The sequence below is a fragment of the Colias croceus genome, chromosome 12 (assembly GCF_905220415.1).
Source record: "Colias croceus chromosome 12, ilColCroc2.1".
Taxonomy (NCBI): domain Eukaryota; kingdom Metazoa; phylum Arthropoda; class Insecta; order Lepidoptera; family Pieridae; genus Colias; species Colias croceus.
The window spans coordinates 6,829,369-6,848,839 of NC_059548.1; the positions used below are offsets into that span (position 1 = coordinate 6,829,369).

At 32.4% G+C, this 19,471-nt stretch overlaps 2 protein-coding genes across 4 annotated transcripts in view; one reads left to right on the top strand and one right to left on the bottom strand.

Annotated features, from left to right (window-relative positions):
- The window catches only part of LOC123696301 (dual oxidase maturation factor 1), a 38,932-nt gene extending 26,856 nt beyond the window's left edge, over positions 1 to 12,076 (top strand). For 2 of the 3 annotated variants that reach the window (XM_045642409.1, XM_045642410.1), the window contains 9 exons: positions 7,689 to 7,865; positions 8,044 to 8,101; positions 8,697 to 8,834; positions 9,141 to 9,366; positions 9,519 to 9,730; positions 9,847 to 10,027; positions 10,176 to 10,328; positions 10,533 to 10,628; positions 10,925 to 12,076. In XM_045642409.1, the coding sequence (XP_045498365.1) occupies positions 7,701 to 7,865; positions 8,044 to 8,101; positions 8,697 to 8,834; positions 9,141 to 9,366; positions 9,519 to 9,730; positions 9,847 to 10,027; positions 10,176 to 10,328; positions 10,533 to 10,628; positions 10,925 to 10,973 (1,278 nt within the window). In that variant the 5' untranslated portion in view covers positions 7,689 to 7,700 and the 3' untranslated portion in view covers positions 10,974 to 12,076. Of the gene's footprint in view, positions 1 to 7,688; positions 7,866 to 8,043; positions 8,102 to 8,696; positions 8,835 to 9,140; positions 9,367 to 9,518; positions 9,731 to 9,846; positions 10,028 to 10,175; positions 10,329 to 10,532; positions 10,642 to 10,924 lie in introns of all 3 variants that reach the window. The other variant, XM_045642411.1, reaches the window with a different exon arrangement.
- Positions 12,077 to 12,305: 229 nt separating this feature from the next.
- On the bottom strand, positions 12,306 to 18,366 carry LOC123696086 (EF-hand domain-containing family member C2-like). The gene is made up of 16 exons (XM_045642091.1): positions 17,991 to 18,366; positions 17,273 to 17,428; positions 16,857 to 17,007; positions 16,673 to 16,785; positions 16,474 to 16,563; positions 16,321 to 16,397; positions 15,738 to 15,903; positions 15,473 to 15,635; positions 15,042 to 15,225; positions 14,703 to 14,853; positions 14,452 to 14,640; positions 13,905 to 14,050; positions 13,704 to 13,820; positions 13,145 to 13,324; positions 12,749 to 12,890; positions 12,306 to 12,507 (listed from the first exon to the last, which is right to left on the bottom strand). Exons 1-16 carry the CDS (start codon positions 18,045 to 18,047, stop codon positions 12,397 to 12,399), a joined length of 2,193 nt encoding a protein of 730 aa, XP_045498047.1. The 5' UTR covers positions 18,048 to 18,366; the 3' UTR covers positions 12,306 to 12,396.
- Positions 18,367 to 19,471: the final 1,105 nt, after the last annotated feature.

The window sequence follows — 19,471 nt, forward strand, 5'->3', positions numbered from 1 at the left end:
AAATTATACTATAATAAAGTGCTTTCTAGCTAAAAAATATTCCAGAGGTCATAAATAAAAGCTCCGTGTCATTTTTACAAAGCAGATCAACCGCATTTGTAAATTGTAAGTTTATACAATGTGTCTAGTTCTTTGTTAAACGATGCTTCAGATATTACGTATATACTGAAACGTAATACCTCGAACCTTTGCTTCAAGTACGATGTGGGTACTTATAATAACTGACATTTGGATCAATGGTTCAAGTTAAAAACAGGCAGCTAAACTAAACTCAAACGTGCGACATGAATTGATGCATGAGTGTGTGTCTTTTTTTAATGGCCAACAGCTTTGCTTATTATTCTTGTGTATTCCACACAATATTTAAAAATCAGATTATAAAACAACTAATAAAAATGTTACACTACTCGTAACTCATGTTAATTAAAATATCTATGAAATAATAAAATTGTTTGCGGAAACCAGTTCACACGTTGTTTCACTAACAAAAGCCAAGTATAACTCTTTGCTTATCCGCGCATCTTTTTAGTAGGATAATTAGGGTCAGCGGGCTTAGGATGCCGAAAGCTATAAAGCCACGTCAATTGTTTATTAACAAAGAACAAGAAACATTGTAGCTATAGATATATTTTTACTACAATGTAATATCCTAATATCTATTAATAAAATATTAAAATGAATATAAACATTTTTGCTAAAGACACTCTTGTTAACTTCCATTTCAAAAAATCTTTTATTAGTTAGTGCATTATTATGATAAATTTATATAAAACAATACCTGTTCATAGTAATGCAAGATTCTTTTTTTTATTGTGTCTACAAAATTAGAGCGCTACACATTCCTCTTGTTATTCAAACCACATAATTCCTCATATAGAGCCATAAACTATAAAATGAAGGTTATGTCTTATGACAAGCCCATATTAGCCTGAAGACGGTGCCCTTGTAAATGACCGGCCATCACATGACAACAATAAGAAAAAGACTGTAGCGTAAGTTAAAAATAAACCTCCTTAGCTACGTCTTGCCGCCGAATAGTGCGATAGAGTTACGTACAACGCAGTACGCTAAGTTCCTTTCCCGGCAGGGAAAGTTACCACCGACTTTCGCGTATAGAAAATTATTGAAAATCGTGCATCGTATCGTATTATATATTATCACAATATATTATACCTTTTCCCTGGTGGTCGTGGCGCTAAACACACGTGGGGATCATATTATATGTGATGGCGCGTTTTAAGAATGCGATTTTCTCTTTGTAATATTTCAAGACAGAGATCTAATTAATTATTATTATTGCACAAATTAGCTATGAACTTTTACTTAAAGCCTACCACCTGTTTTGATCTAAACAGGTGGTAGGCATTATCCATATATTATATTGTTACAAATATATTTCACTTATTAAAATTGAGTGTCATCTTATTAAAAAAAAAACAATAATTAAAACGTCGCGTAGTAATCATTAAATAATATCATAATTTGATATCAGTCTGTTAGAATAAACAAAGTTCAAGGAGTTTTGCTAAATGTCGATATCTAAAAATAAGGAAACATGAGAAATTTATACTTAACTAATAAATACTTTGAAGAACGACAATTTAATGATTTGTTTTATAATTTACTCCTTAGTTTACGCTAAACATTTGATTTTTTAATTAAGTAGTACTTATAACGACAAACTTTATCAACTCATTCGTTAGGTTCAAATTCGCACTCGCAGATCTTAAAATACATATAATAAATCTGTTTACTATCATGTACGTGTTAATTAAACTTAATACATGTGTTAATTCTTTAAACTCGTTTATCCTAGCAACATTCTTGGTTAGAATTTTTTCTATGTTAAAACCGTATATGGCCATGACTTTACTGATACTCGCCCTTGCTATCACGATTATAATCTTTGAAGGTCGTCAGGCATCCGATGACGACCTCATTGGAGGCTCAACGACCCCATTCGCTTCCGGGTTAGGGCAACGCCTTATACATTAACATGTCAACTAGACTTCGAATATAATACAGGCTATCCTTACGTGGGGATAGAACACATTTCAAATTGTCATAAGTGTTCTCGTTTTATTATGATACCAATATTGGGAATTTTGAAAAAAAGTAAAAAAAATTATATGAAATTTTTTTAGAGATTTGTAAAATAAAACATCGAGGTGTCGGTAATACCACACCTTCCTATAATCGATAATTTAGCATACCACTTATGTGTAATTAGTGGTTGTCTATTTAAATAATTGTTCGTTAACCGTACTTAATTATAGAGGTGTTTAAGTCTGTGGTAAATTGTCTGTAAATTTATTGTCCTGACATTATGCATTGGAAAAGTGTCCGAAAAATTTTCTGAAATTCTGCTTCTGCTACATTTACCAAGCAAATATTATTATTTACTAGTTTTCTGCCCTCGGCTTCGCCCGCTTTGTCTAAAACCTTCCTTCCTTTCTCTAAAAACCGTTTCAAAATCCGCAGTGTAGTTTAAAAGATTTAAGCATACATCATACAGACAGAGGAAGCCACTTGTTTTATACGATCGCGATCGAGCTGAACAAGCATTCAGGAAATCTATGAGTATGTTACTTGTATATAACATTAATAATTTTCGATATAAAATATTTCCTCTCTGATGTCATCACTTTACATATCTACGTAATACTTATAAGTAAATAATAATCATAACATTTGTTAAATAATGTTTAACAGCACGATATTTAATTTCCTGCATTATTAAGTACCCATTTAAAACAGCTAATTATTACACACACACTTTTTAATTTAATTGTGACAATAATTAGAATATGTACAAGTAGTGTATTTTTAGAACTGTATCTATACATATAATAAAATCGTAGGAAAGTCAAAACTGTACATTGAATATTTTTTTAAAAGAATACATAATCCATGATCTATAATCGATATAGAAGCCAAAAACATAGTTTTTAGAATTTTTGTCTGTTTGTCTGTTTGTCGGTTTGTCTGTTTGTCTGTTTGTCTGTATATTTGTCCGAGCTAATCTCGAAAAGTACCGCATAGATTGACTTCAAATTTTGCATGAATATTACTAACAGGTCGGGTGAGGCTTTTATATACACATTATCATGCTATCACCTCCGGGGGAGGAGCTGTGATCCTTTATTTTTCTAACGTATTCCGTGTATTACACAGCGTACAATCTAAAGACTCATGTTTAAATGTTGTTTTTGGGTAAGCCACGCTATTATCTAGCTTTACACTATAAAAACTACGTCATTTACGTAATTTTGGCAGAGAAACAGTTTAATGAATCTTAGTAGTATAAAGACAAATTTGAAACAGCGCCATCTATGAGACTTCATTAAAATCAAATCAATTTACATGTTTAACGCTTCTTGCAAATTTATAATTAAAAACCAAATAATATGATGTTGGTGGGGTTTTTAATTGTACTTATTTATTTAACTTTTTAACCCATGTCTTCCCAGAGTCCACTTCAGGTGCTTATATTTTATGTGAATATACTAAATAAAATTTTACAAGTGAGGGTAGATGTTTATTATTTGATGTCAAACAAGACACTATTAACAGTTAATTGTGACATTTAAAAAAATCCTTCTTGCGTTCCCACAAAAGGTAAGTTGTAGCTTTTATATTTATTCTTTATTCATTAATTATATAGTTAGACTCATGTTTTTAATTAGAATTGAAGTTACGACAAAATAAGAAAATTATGAAATTTTATTTTTATGTTTAACTTTTACAAGACTATATTAAACGCCCAAAGAAGGTCACTTTAGTTCTTGATAGAATTTTATTTGTTAGTAGCTTTTTAATAAAATTAGGTAAAGTAATCTTTTCATTTTTTTTATTTACAGATTCAATGTTCATAAAAATTAACGATTTGCATGAGGATGTAGTAGAAATAAGTATCCTGGCGCGTGGTCAATTGTTGACTAAAGTTAATTTCCAACGTATGGTACAATCATTGGAAGAATCTTGGGTAATTTTAGAGGATATTTTTCGGGTATGAGAAAAGGGGCAGCCAACCATACCAACCGTATCAGCGTGCGTGCGTGAGAATCTACCTACGTTTTAGTACCAAAAAAAATGTTATTTTGAAACGTAAATATTGCATTCACAACTACTGTACAAGTATGATTTTTAATCGTGCTTTACTGTCATCTGATTGTTTTATTATCGTTATGGCTATCGCGGTACAGATCGTACTGGGATCAGAGTACATATTTTTTATCAATTGGTGTGGTAATATACGTACCACACCAAGTAAAATATTTACAATCATACCAAATGGATTAACACGGTATGTACATAAGGCGGTCTTATCGCTTACTAGCGATCTCTTCCAGACTGCCCAAGGTAAGAGATAAAGAATTATACTCATGATCCAGCAATTTTCAACCGAAAAAGAAGTTTTTCTGTAATTGGTAGTTGTTTCATTTATTTAATTTATATACCTAATTTTACTTTTTATTGCCCATTTGCATTACATTCAGCTTCCATAAAACTTATAAAAATTTTATGTTTATTTCTGTCAATAACTTATAAAAATTTTATGTTTATTTATGTAATATAAATACTCTTTTTTAGATATAAATAACAAAAACAACTTTTTTATTAAAATTTAGTACCTTGGGAAGATATTATCTATGTGTTAATAGAACAATACATAAAGGAAATTATGTTACGATTTTATACAATGAAAATATTTAAAAAAATATTAGCAGGTGTTAAATTGATCCCGAACCCAAAACTGTAGTAAATTTTTTTTGTCATTTAGTGTTTAATTCATGTCAATTGGTTCATTAATAAAAAAAATTATGATCATTTAAATAATCACGGCGAACATTTGCTAAGGCATTCATGTACAAGGTGTAATCGTTCAGTGTGCACAGGCGATTTTTTTTTTGTAAGTATTACAGATAACAAAAAACTTTAAACTGATATCGAAAGTACTTAACCTAATAATGGCCGTAATCATTTTTTTTTAATAAATCGAGAAATATCAAAAAAAATATCTTTAAACCCTCCCATACATTAAGTACATAATATGAAATATGAATATCCCATATACATTTAATATGAAAGATTTTAGCTTTCTTTTTCTGGTTGTCTGCTTTAATTACTTCGCAAATTTGAAGTGGCATTTTCCACGCTTTTTCCGGACATTTTCACGCATTTTCCGGATATTTTCCGGGCATTTTCAGGGCAATTCCTCACGCATTTTCCGGGGATTTTCCAGGCATTTTCCACGCCTTTTCCGGACCATTTCACGCATTTTCCGGATATTTTCCAGATATTTTCCAGGCATTTCCCAGGCATTTTCCTGACATTTCCCTGACATTTTCCGGGGATTTTCCAGGCATTTTCCACGCTTTTTCCGGACATTCCCTGACATTTTTCCGGGGGTTTCCAGGCATTTTCCACGCTTTTTCCGGACATTTTCACGCATTTTCCGGATATTTTCTAGATATTTTCCAGGCATTTTCTGAACATTTCCCTGACATTTTCCGGAGATTTTCCAAGCATTTTCCACGCTTTTTCCGGACATTCTCACGCATTTTCCGGGGATTTTCCAGGCATTTTCCAGACATTTTCCTGACATTTTCCGGGAATTTTCCAGGCATTTTCCACGCCTTTTCCGAACATTTTCACGCATTTTTTGAATATTTTCCGGGCATTTTCTGGGCATCTCTCAGGCATTTTCCGGGGATTTTCCAGGCATTTTCCACGCTTTTTCCGAATATTTTCCAGACATTTCCCTGGCATTTTCCGGAGATTTTTCAGGCATTTTCCACGCTTTTCCCGAACATTTACACGCATTTTACGGATATTTTCCGGGTATTTCCCGGACATTTTCACACATTTTCCGGGGGATTTTCCAGATATTTTACAGGCATTTTCCGGATATCCCCGGAAAATGCCCCGGATTTCCGGAAAGTACGTAAGTTTTTTAGCTTAGATTAGTAATAAATTCTATTAACAATTCTATGAATTGTTTATGGTAGTACGTGTTTCCTAAATAATTGTATGTAAAGTAGTAACTACTATGCAGTCGCTATTCCACGCGGACGAAGTCGCGGGCACAGCTAGTTTTTCATAAAATTAAAATCTTTTAATTTTCATGTAAAAAATTGTCATCACAATAAAAATTATTTGAAAGGTTATCGTTGAAAAACACCACATGAGATTTATATTATGTAACCTCGCTTATAATTCAAGTTATAAAATTTTATTCTTCCGGCTGTCAACAAAAAACTTCTCGAACAAAATAACTTCCGATACATTACCGTCAGTGTATTTATGTCAAGATCTTAAGCCCGCTCTTGCAAAGGTCGACAATTCATTACCTTTCATAAATTTCAAATTTATACGAGCTTTATATACAACTAGCTGTGATACGCGGTTTTACCCGCAGTGCTCCACTCCTGTTAGTTTTAGCTCGATGAATGGGCTATTTAACACCGAATCTCTATCTAAATAATTTTTCAAATCGGACCAGTAGTTCCCGAGATTAACGCGTTCAAACAAACTCTTCAGCTTTATAATAATAAGTATAGATTCAGAAGGTATTGAATATTGTCCTGGAGGTGACGTTATTGCGTACTTTACCTACTAATGAGTATTTAAGAATAGTGTCTGGCTCGTGTTAGACGAGATCAATTAATTTGGAATTAATAAGCGATCCCATTTTTACTTTGTATAATTTTACAATTATTACGGTATATTTAGCTTTGCTTTGTTATTTAGATATACATTTATAAGTTTAATTCATACCACAAAACATGAATTCAAGATATCCTTGTTGCTCTGTGGCATACATACATTCCAAAATAAACATAACTTGTTGAAAAAATATCCTTTTTTTATTATTGATAATAATTATTAAGATCCGTAACAACACAAACTGAATCATGTACCTAAATAATTCAACGTTTTAAACTCTCAATTGATTATCAGGTCCACATTAATTCAGCAAATTGCACTAAAAGTCAAATCAGTTCCTTAAAGGCAACCTACAGCCTGCGTTTCGCAACGAGAATTCCTATTCTATACGTCATGATTACAATCTAACTTTATCCTAGAGTTTGTTTTAAAATGAAAAATTCTCCGAACTCTATGTACTTTGCATTTTGAGCGATTTGCTATGGCGATTTTACTGATTGAAAGAGGAGCTTTTAATTCTTTGCTTTTTTTCATTATTAAATATTGCTGCAACTATTGATTGATTTACCTATTTTGTATAAACTGGTTTTATTTACGGGGACTAACGTATTTTTTGAGAATGTTGTTTTTTTTTTTCAATATTCGCAACACTGTTAATTTTTGTAAACTAATTTTAATTAAAAATTTACAGCTATAAAAAGCGTCGTAAATTGAACTAGAACGATTTATTTGTGTCAAGTACAAAACATGAAAGAGGCAAGTCGGTAATTAAAATTTTAATAGCAACCGTTTACAATTTGTTTTTACAATAAGCTACTTACAAAACCTGCAAATCGTATCCCTTTTTTTTCCAACATTTATCTGAAAGAAAACAATTTACACAAAATATGTGGAATCCAAATTCATACTTCTGTATCCAATAGTAAAGGTTTTACGTGATTTCAATTACCTACACTTTTTTAAAAAAAGTCAATACTTTTGAGAGTCAATGTTTATAGAAACTTTTATTATAATTACAGGCTGGGTGAGCGATGAAGGGGTGGTTTGATGCTTTCCGCGAGGAAGGCGGGCCAACCCTATACGCCTATCACAACCGCACCGCAGTCGCCGCTGACGTCCCGGCGCTGGCGCTGATCCTTGCTGCTGTCACCTTGTACCTCGCGTTCCTCGCCATTTTCCCAGGCATCAGGAAGGAGGTGAGTGACGGTAATAATCTTTAGGCTATATTACCAGCTTTGTTAAACTTATGTATCAGTAAGAGCAAATTTTAATGATAAATATCTCAATAACTAAAGTTACTACATAACTTCATTTTATTTAAAGATAATTTTGCAAGGTACCTAGTTGTTTAATTCTTTGTTTTATTCGTTACAGAGATTTTCAACATTCACAATAGTCACATTGAGTCTGTTCGTGGGTACAGTAATCCTAGGTAAGATATTTTTTTTATAAATAGATAATAATTTAAAAACATAGTTTACTTCTATTTCTTTTATATCTTTATACATTACTATATGTAGGCGATCAATTAAAACTGTAATCATTTCCATTTTTTTCCACAGCACTGCCTTAATTGCACCTACATTATTGATAAAAACATATAACAGCGAACCTAACACAAAAACACAATGACCTATTGTGCTAAATAAAAAATCTCCTTGATTGAAAAACCTCCATCCAATACCTAACAATTGAGCTTATTAATATGTCAGGGATCATAAAAGAATTTTTTACTAGTACAATATAACCCGAAGAAATATATACAACAACTTAACTAAGCATATTTTCATGTTACAAAAACCGAAGGAGCCAATTAATTTTAAAGTTCGTATAAAAACCTATCAGTAAAAAAATCAATACGAGGATATTTTTTTATGTCAATTATTTAGTGTTGAGAACATCGTGCAATTAATTTGTACCGCCTTATTATCCGTAAAGGTGTGCTGTTTAAAGATAAAATGTCATGCCTTTATTAATATTTAATTGGTTTAATTTATTAAGGAACGGTGTTTAAACTTGAATTCCAGTATGCAAGCACGGATCCTCCTGGCACGTAGCGGGCGCGCGAATCGCCCGCGCAGCCTACCGGGCATTTTCTCCGGAACGCCTCGACTGTTGGCTGGCGATACATGTCGGTTTGGGACACGTCAATGTTACGCTCACTGGTATGGATAACAATTAATTTAACTTGGAAAAAAAATATATTTTAGTCAGAATTATATCATGGAATCATGTAATAAGCAACATTTCAAACTGGGATGATTGTATGCAGCCGTGGGCACTTAAGTCAATCAGGATCCTCTGTGTAAAAGCAGCTCTAGAGCTATATTTTCGATAACCTCTATCTACATTTCAGAAGATTTCATTAAATAACTTATTAAATTATCAAAAAATAGTTCATGATTACATTACATATTAGAGACAGCAAAGTAAAACTAATAAATAAAATAATGAACTTATATAACATGCAGCGCTATCATGGGGCAACATAACGCACGGTGACCCAGGCGTCGACTATAACGAGCAATTTCGATGGGAAGAAGCCGGTGCGATACAAGAATGGTATCGAGCTGGTCTGCTGCGCGGTCTGCCGTACCCTCTCCTCTCTGTAGCTGAACATTTTGCTGTGGAACATGAAGGATTCGAGTGGGGAGCTAAATATCGAGCAGCTGGATACACAACTACTACTCTTCTATGGTAAGCATGTAATTCTTATATTCTGTAAATGTAAAAACTTCTCATCATTGCATCTCAATAAGTCTGTACTAAAATACAAGGAATGTAGTAATGAATCCTCATAAAGGGATGTGCAATATCCATAAAATATATGATAATTTCCTATTTTACAGGACGGCATTCGCGCTATGGTTGATTATGAACCTACTACTCGTGGTCGTACCGAGATACGGTGCGTATGCGATGACAGTTCTCGGAGTGACATTGTGTGCCGCTGCCGGAGGGTACTGGGCATCGTTACCTCACGACCCGCTCATAGTCAGATTAGATGGAGCTATGCTGTTCTTCTCTATGGGATGGTGCTTTTGGCTAGTCCTTATAGCAGGTACCAAAGTTTTAAGAAAACATTTTAATTTTTTTAAGGTTTATTCTCAAATGTTTAAGTTTTCATATTCCAAAATTATTTGCCTCCGTTTAATGCATCTTCATCTTTTTTTCCAGGTTGCATTTGTCTAGTTGTAGGATTACTAATAGCCGCACTTGACCTAGTGTGGCCGCACAGGTTCTCAACAGTATTGGAGGTAGATTACGATACTCCATACGACCGACACGTGCTTATTGTGGACAGTCGGCAAAGAGCCCGACCGCAAGCACAAGCTTCGCTGCCTACTAGAATATTAAGGTAAATATATTATGATGCCATTAATTTTTTAATAATAATACAGTCATGAAACTTTGAACATATAATTCCAAATTCAATCAAAATTTTTATTTACCATCACTCTTAAAAAAAATTAAAGGAAAAAATAATAATTATTTTTAAATTACAGAAGACTATCATCAAAAACCCGCGACCCCGAGCGGCAGGTGTCTATGTCTATAGTTAACGAGAGCCGAGGCCGGGACAATCCCGCATACCAGCATGAACAACGGAAACCTAACTCACCATGGAGGTATCCATTATTTAGGAGGCAAATTGATCGGTAAAAAAATTATTTTTCAGTATTACGAAAATTTATTTGTATTCAAATATTTATAATAGCAATCGGTTTTGACATTGATAGAGATGCTTATCACAGATCAATGTTCATACAACGTTATAATTATTACAATTATTTCAAATTGATTTGTACATATTCCATAAAAATTTAAGCTTTCTTTAATTATTTCCAAATACTTTGTTTCAGTGCGGATTCTGCGTCGAGTATAGGATCAAGTATAAATGGGAACAACTCAGGAATAAAGATGTCACCACTAGCCACGCAGTCAACTCCCGCACATAGGTACATACCGACTGTAAGAATTTCATCTTAAAACAAATAGTTATATAATATTACGGAGTCTATTTCAGAAAGATTCTAATTGAGACGAAGCACGTAGTTATCATGGTGTACCTACGTAGGAATATTACGATTCCAATCGAAACTCACTTTTGGGTTTTTGTTTTTCATTATTTTAAACAGGATTCAATTAAATGTTAAGGTAGCGATAGAGACATTGATTATTATTATTATTTTCGTACCTACTGCATGTTCAATCCGTTACCAAATAAATAGATTCAGTGAACTTTCTTTTTCAGATTTCGTCCTCAAGTACCGGCGGCAGAACGAGTTAAGGACATGTGGTGATAGAAAATAGCTCTTCCAATTAAACAAATATTCTATGTATATTATAGTATTAGAAATATTTAAAGGAAAGTGCCAACTTCACAAAACTAGAAATCTAAAAATATCAATGTCAAGTAGTAACCCTGAAACGATTGCATCTCAATGATTATGTTAGGATTGTAAATATGTAAATTATTGATTAGAATTTAAGTATTAAAACGATAAAGATTCAATCCAGTGTCATAAGTTATAATTCTCTTTATATCTAATTTTGACCCTCTAAGAAAATAAACATAATATTATAGGTATACTATCATTCCACAAAGATTCCTAATAAATTTGAAAGGCCTTTAAATAAGTGAAATATCTTTTAATATGGATTTTAGAATAAAGGACGACACAAATAAGTACTTTGTGCCATTTCCGAAAATAAATCGTTAAATACTCTTTGATGAAATGTTACTGGTTATTTAGAACCTGTTTTAATCGAATGAATATTCGACTACCTATTAATTAATGATCGTAAATACTTTGGGCAAGCTTTTTTAATTTTCAAAAGATATTTTCTATGAATTAAAACTTCTTTAACGTTATCACAATTTTTTTTTTTTTCGTAAAGATGCTCTACATTACCGCTCGCATTACATTGTTTTTTTTTTTTTTTTTTATTATAAAAAGACTTTTACTAACAAAATAATTGTTTCAGTATTAAATTTGAAATTATTGATTATTAAAATAGGATTTTGATTCCATTAAAATCTAAATAGGTATGTGTACCAGTTATTTCGTATAATTTTTAAGACAACACCATAATATTTTACCTAATAATGTGATTACAATTGTACAAACTTACTTTTAAGTGTACGAGAAATATAAAAAATCTCATAGCTTAATTTTTAAAGTCATTTATTTAAGGAATCACATTTAGATAAGTTATTTATTTAATAATTTGTATTACTTATTGTAATTTTAAAAATTCGGTGGTCATAAAATCACTTGACGAGTTAAGGGAAACTACGTTTTGTTTTGTGTAACTTCAAAGTGTGTAATTTTAGGATGAAAAAGTGAGAAAAGAAAAAAGAGAGTACCTATTTATTGTGATGAATAAATTGATGTAAAAACAATTCAGGTGTTTCATTTATTACTTTTACTTTTTCTGATCAATTTCCAAAATGACTATTCTTATATTTTTTTATTAAATGTTTATTGAAAGGCAACAAAAATAACAGATAGCATATAATATATTACATATAGGTACATACCTTTTTTAAAGCTAAGTTAGCTTAAAAGTAAATAATATCATTAAAGTTAGGTACAGATCAGATATGGTAGAGATCAGCAATAAAACCACAATTTGCCTCTTTTAAATATTTAATCAAAGCGATTATAAAATGTTTACAAAATTCTATATTCATCAAGGTTAGCATCCAAACTCTACTTATTTTCATTGAGTTTGTTCCTTCACAAGATGTTCAAGATTCAACTGGCACAGAAAAGCATTCCAATTTACGTATCCTTCTTGAATGACAGATTCAGTTTCAGACCATATTTTACACTATAAACAAATATGTTAATTATTGCATCGATATTCATAAGCTAAACGATATGCACTTATTGTATTATAATAAATAAATAATGAAAATTTCAGGATAATTTTCACACATGGCACGATCTGATCCCATACTAAGCTTTCGCTTGTGTTATGGAAACCAGATAGTTGATAAACATAGAGACAGAATATATAATTTTAAATAAATACTTATAAAGAAAATATATAATTATATAATAGGTATTACCTCAGTATCCTTCAGCGGTGGAGCGTGCCTGATAACCTTTTGATAATCTGATTCAGATAAATTGTAAACTGGACGTGTTTGGAAATCGAGGAATGACATCAAATCATCATAGACTATGTTGCAGTCATCATCCTTTTTCAACCTAGCGGCAGTTTAGTAAAATGTAAAGAAAATTCATGAAAATATAAAAGGAAATATGTTCAGCATTAGGTAGATACACGTTAAATGTACATATGGGAAGAGTAGTGAAGTATGAAATATTTTAATTATATCTATTATCGAAATTACTAAACCCAAAAAATGAATAAAAGAAGATTTTAATTTGATAACAATTAGCCTTTACCTCTACTTTTTTTACCAAACCATTCAACATTACCATTACAAAATCATACTAACACTTGTAACATGCAGTCCATCAGATCAGTGTTTATCGGCAACCGATTAGCCCTGAGCAACTGCCGCAGCCGCGGGGCCGGCAGCACTCCGAGACCATTGGCGTCCGCGTGTAACAACGCCTCTTTCAGTCTCTCGCGATCGTCCCACAGACCACGTGTTAAGTCCGAGAATACTAGGGACCTTTGAAAATATCATATCATCAAAAAGCTGTAACGCTCAAAGACCGAAATCGCTTTTGAGTCTCGATCACAACGCATTATGGTAAGTAATAGTTGAAAACTATCACCCATGACTTTTGCACCCGGGTAACAGAAAACCAGAACAAAAACCACGGAGCACAGCATTGGATGTGAAAACGAGTTTTATAACGGAGCAAATTTAGTTAGTAGGCTATGTTTACCAATTCAAAAAATAAATGTAGAGCATTCAAAAAACTCGTTAAAATTGATCTACTATATGCTATCTAATTAATGAAAAAAGACTTTACAGGAGTGTAGACAGGTTTGAGCATGACAACAAAAAAAATAAACATAAGTAATGGAAGTGAAAGTAATGGTACCTGATCATTTCACGGCGCGGGCTCTTTTCTTGGCCAGGATCTCCGCGGAAATGTCGGATCAATGTTAAAAATTCATGTTCAGTCATTTTTTCACACATTATTTCTTTAAGTGCTTGCCTGTAGGTAAGTAGTATAATATAATAAAGTTACATAAAATACTCGAATATTAAATAATATATGAGGGTATTTAGATATACTTACTTAAAACATCTGACAGTCATCAATTCTTTTTTGTTTGGCAAAACAGCTTCCATATATTTAGCTACAAAATTCTTGTATCCATTCTCTTGAGAAGCCAAAGTGCGTCGAATTTTATCCATTATTAGAGCTATATTCGCCATTGGATACTAGAAACATTGAAATAATAAGTACCTCCGTACAAAGAATTAATGCCAATCTGAACCTATCACCGTGCAATTTTTATCCCAGGATTTTCGTTCATGACACCACTTTGACTTAGCAAAATACCCACTTAAGTGATGACAAAAAGCGAAAGCTTATTATATATTTTGTTAACAAATGTGTGAAAGAAAGTAATGAGAAAAAAATCCAATCTCTTTATTAAGGAACAACCAAAAGAACTCGCTGCAGGCCGAAGAAAAGATGGCGGGAGGAATTGACCAATTTATAAATGACTGGTTTTTTTTGCGACAAGATCGCGATTCATGGAAGCGCCTTGAAGAGGCCTTTGCCCAGCAATCGGACACGATAGGCTAATACAATACAATACAACTTATTAAGCCCGTACCTCATCTGCATGTAGCTCCATGTACCGTAACGCATATTCATCTGCTGCTATAAGGCGGAAACGGTGCTTATTAATTATCACCTCGTTGCCAACCCACATGTCCTTGTCAGTGTAGGCTGGAGGCTCTTTTGGCACAAAGAAATCTACATCCGGCAGATACATTTTATCCCGGCGGAAAAACTTTCCTCCCTTAAAAAACACATGATAAATACTCTGTATACCTCTTTTACATTGCGTTTTGACATAATTACCTTAAACCCAGAGTTACGTTCTCCAAGCTCGAATATTCCAATCGTATCATCACATAAGAAATACTTCATAATAAAATAACGAGTGCTATCTTCAGGATTGTCAGTAATAAGCCGTGCAGCAAAACGAAGAGTATGAGAGTCAAAACCAACCCTAAAAAATACAGTAATTAATGCGATAATTGTGTTGAATAAGTAGAAGATCTAATACTATAAATTGAACTGGAATACAGCATTATCTAAGATATTCATAACGAAAATTTCAAATTAATCTTGGTAGTTACTTAATTTAAATTTTATCCGATCCGGATGCAAATTGTAACCAAAAGCATAAGACAGTACCGATCTTTATGCAAGAATTTCATGAAATCCTTATGGGGAGGTTTTGGTTCTACAGTTCGACAGTTTTCCGCGGAATCATCATAACTGCCATAACCATTCCACGGTGGCAACTGTCTGTCTGCTACACTGGTGCTTATACATTCAGTCCCTTCATCTTTTGGTACAGGCAGCGGCGTAAATGAATCTGCACATATAACCTTGCATATTAAAATTTTCACCAAGAGGGCTATATTTTCAATTTATTTTATGTTTAACTGTTTGTACCTAATGCTCTGTAGCGTAAACAGCTTGACGGATTCAAAACTGGCGTTTTAAATTAATAGATTGGAATAAAAATTTTGCTATTAAAATATTGACGCAATCAATGTTTACTTTTTCAATTTAAATAAAAATAACGTTATCGGACGATAAACAAAATATATATCACTTACCAAAGCCGTATGTTACTCGATAATATTCTTTGGTAAATGGGTCACAATCGATAAGTACAACTTTTCGCCCGAAAACATTTATCACAGCGCCAATGCTGAGATCAGCCGGAGTGTATGATGGACACTTTGGACCACCAGTCATTTCAATGTGCGATGGTATTTTCTGGAAACAAATCATTTTTAGAAATATTAAGAAATACATATTACACAAATTGTCTTAAAAAAGCGCTCTTCTTATATCGTTGAGGAAAGTTTTTATTCTTACACGTGGAAGCCGCATCCTTTTCAAAAACATGGGTCCAGCTTCCATTCCCGAATTCGGAGGCAGTACTTCTTTTATTTCCATTGTATCATCTGCTAAAAAGTAATGTATCTCCAAAAGGTGAATAATACCAAATTCAGTTTCTCTATCATCCCAATATCCATGGAATCTAAAAGATATCATATTTTAATATCGTTATAAATTTATTAGTTATTTAAACTTAATTTATTAGTTATTTGACAATATCTTTTATCCATACTTAATATTATAAATGCAAACGTAACTCTATCTGTCTGTCTGTTACTCAATCACGCCTAAACTACTGAACCAATTTTCATGAAATTTGGTATGGAGATATTTTGATACCCGAGAGAGGACATAGGCTACTTTTTATCCCGGGAAAATGACGCAATCCCGGAAATCCCACGGGAACGGGAACTATACGGGCTTTTCTTTGACTGCGCGGGCGAAGCCGTGGGCGGAAACCCAGTAATAATTAATACATATTTCTATTTAGTAAATATAATAATATTTCTATTAGTATATTCTAGTAATAAATAATTTTATATGATTAGGTATTTATTACCTTAAGACTTGTCTATCAAAATCCAGAAACTGTCGGAAAGGTCTATGTTTTGGAGGTTTGGCTGTGTTTGGCGCTCTCTAAAAGCATAAAATAAATTAAGGAACGATTTTTTTACATGATACATTAAATTATTTACTCACTAACTACTCGTACCTCAATAGCATCTGGCCAAGGTATTGGATCAGGAACGTTTATACCCAAGCGGTTCATGAACACGCGAGTGAAGTTATCACAATTTACTATCTGCAATTGGTATAAGGAAATAAAAAAATATATTGAAAAGTTAGTAGATACAATTTACATTTACAATTAAATATCAACAATACATTTAAACGTATTCGAAAATACTGACCTTAAATACTTTTCCAAAGAACGTTACTTCACGACCAATATTTAAATCAAGTACATCGTAATAAACATCGTAAGAAAAAGGCAATCGAATTCTTTGACGACTTATAAGAGTACCTAAAATGGAATAACAGTGCTAATAAATTTCGATTAAAAATTAAGAAATAAATATTTATTTAAATTCTTACCTTGTGATAATCCACTGTTTTCTGTTCTAGGTTCCATAACTTTAATAGTACCGTCTTCTAAGAAGAAAAAAATCTCAACTTTTCGTAGAATATGAGAAGCAGAACGCATTTCGTGTAGAGATTGTTGAAAATATGCTTGGAATCGTAATATCTATAGATTTATAAAAACAGAATAATATGTGTGTAATTAACAACATATAATATGTTTATCACAATGTTTATATAGGCGAAATCAATTACCCCCTAATCTTCAAAATTTCAAAAACGGTTATAGTAGATAACAAATACAATATATTTTATTAACATAATATTTCTTTTTTTTATTGATATATAATTTTCAATGAAAGTTTTGCGTATTATTACTTACGCAATATTTATTAATTTAAATTTGTAAGTACTTTAAAATTTAAGCTTACATTTTTGTCATACATTATCCATGTTGGTAAATCTGGCGCCTGTTTCCGACAATACAGAGAAGGCACTCTATTTCCAGCCTCAGCTTTATCCACCAACATGTTCACTTTACCAATCGTTGTGAACACAGGGCGAACGCCGAAATTCTTCTTTCCTATCTGTTGAAATATAGAAAAAAAAATATTTCGTAGCGTTGGCACTTGGCAGTGGGTATGGGTTTTTTTGAAACAGCGAATATATTGTGTTTTGGAATTTTATCGCAAACAAAATCGATAACAATAATTAGTCTCGCCAAGATTCTTTATATTTTAGCCACCAAAATTTATTTATTTAAAGTGACCAAGTAAATTATCATCATCATGTTCCCACTGCAGGGACACAGGCCACACAGGAGGATTCAAGCCAACCCCCCCGGTGGCCAAGTGCGGGCTGGCAGATATCACGTCATGTTGTCAAACTTTTGGTTCTTCGACAAGTCGGTTTCCTCACTATGATTTCTTTCACCGTATAAGCAGTGATGATGTTATCCACATGCGCAGATAAATTGAAAGATCAATTTATTTCTGACACGCTCTCCTGGTCCCAAACCCCCGACTTATCGATTTAAATTCCGAAGTCACTGAGCCACTACTGCTCAAAGGATCTTAGTTATGATCTAAGTATGATAATTTCTTGTAAGTAGACAAATTATATTACATACATATACCAAAGTCTACATACCATAGGATTAGTTCCATATCCTGGCAAAAGAGGTAATCGAGGATTTCGTACAGACATTTTATTGATTTAAATTGAACTTAGCAAAAGATAAAATTTAAACTTGACTTCGAAATTATTATAATAACACTCAACAAAACAAGTCGGGTAACTATAGAAACGAATTAAAAAAAATCAGCAAAACAGCAATAATCACAGCAATAATAATAGAAATCTGTAATAGAACTTTTCTGTGGTAAATAATGAATTTTTCATACTTATTAAAATAAGATGTGAATGGAAAATTCTATAAATTCTACGCGCATAATTTTATAATTTTTATATTTACATTTAAATCTTGTGCTTTCTTTATGTTATCGATTGATAGAACAACTTTTGTTCTATTGATATTGCTGAGTGCTTAGATTACAAAATAAAGTACAGATGGAGCATGACAACCGCCCGTCGCCCTTGTCAAAGAAAATACGAAATCAAAAATAAATACGTCGCTGCACCAGTGCTATAGCCACGCTATAGCGCATATTATAGTGTCATGCAGTACGTCAAAAAGGGTTTGCAATTTTAGTAAAAAAATGCCGTCTTGTGATAATAAAACGCTGTAAAATTTGTTCCCGAAAACAAAAAAAAAGATAAAACATCGTTTCACAGGTTTTCTGTAGATTATTTGGCTGATTTATTTCTTTAATACGAATAATAATTTTACAGATATGAAGGAATACAAAACTTCAACGTATGTTGCCAGTATTTTGAAAATGAATTTGCCATTTTTATTGGTAAAACGGTAAAATGGTTAAAGGATCTTCAGGGTAATGCTGTTGGATTTTTCGATCGTGAATGTGATTATTTGTATAGTGCACTAAAGGTTCATGATAATTATTAGATTATTTTAATAAGCATAATACATTATTTTGTTACTTTTATAAAGTTTAAAAACGTCATAGTCGTTTTCGCTAGCGATTTAATTTATGTGAACTCCATGATGGATATGATGAAAATAAAGTGTCCCGTATTCTCGACTAAAAACTACCGCTATTCGTATTCATATATTATGAAAAATAAAAAATAATATAATTATAGTTAATATTGAAACTTGTTTTATGTAATTTATTTAATAAAAAATTGAATACAATTTTTTTGTCCATATATAACTTTAGTAGGCAGGTACTTTATGTAATAAAAGAATTTAAATACAAATTAAAACTTGACTTCTCATTTATGTATACAGCCTACGTCACTACCGCCACTGACATAATAATTCAGATCATTGCAATGAAAATTGAAACCTCACAACTCAAAATCGGTCCAACGGTTTATACTGCAGGGCGTGTCAAAGAGATATTATACATACATCCATAAACTCGAAAAACATAACCCTCTTTTTTGCGTAGTCGGGGAAACATTTGGGAAATTTTTCAATATCTGGCAACATTACACGCTCACAGAAGCACCGTGTACGTACAGTGCAGCGGTGAAATGACAGCACA

Coding starts and splice junctions, on each gene's coding strand:
- LOC123696086 (XM_045642091.1), bottom strand. CDS start 18,047: ATGTCTGTACGAAATCCTCGATTACCTCTTTTGCCAGGATATGGAACT. Junction 15,636..15,737: donor AAAGGATGCGGCTTCCACGT/GTAAGAATAAAA, acceptor ATTTGTTTCCAG/AAAATACCATCGCACATTGA. Junction 15,226..15,472: donor TCGAGTAACATACGGCTTTG/GTAAGTGATATA, acceptor TTATATGTGCAG/ATTCATTTACGCCGCTGCCT.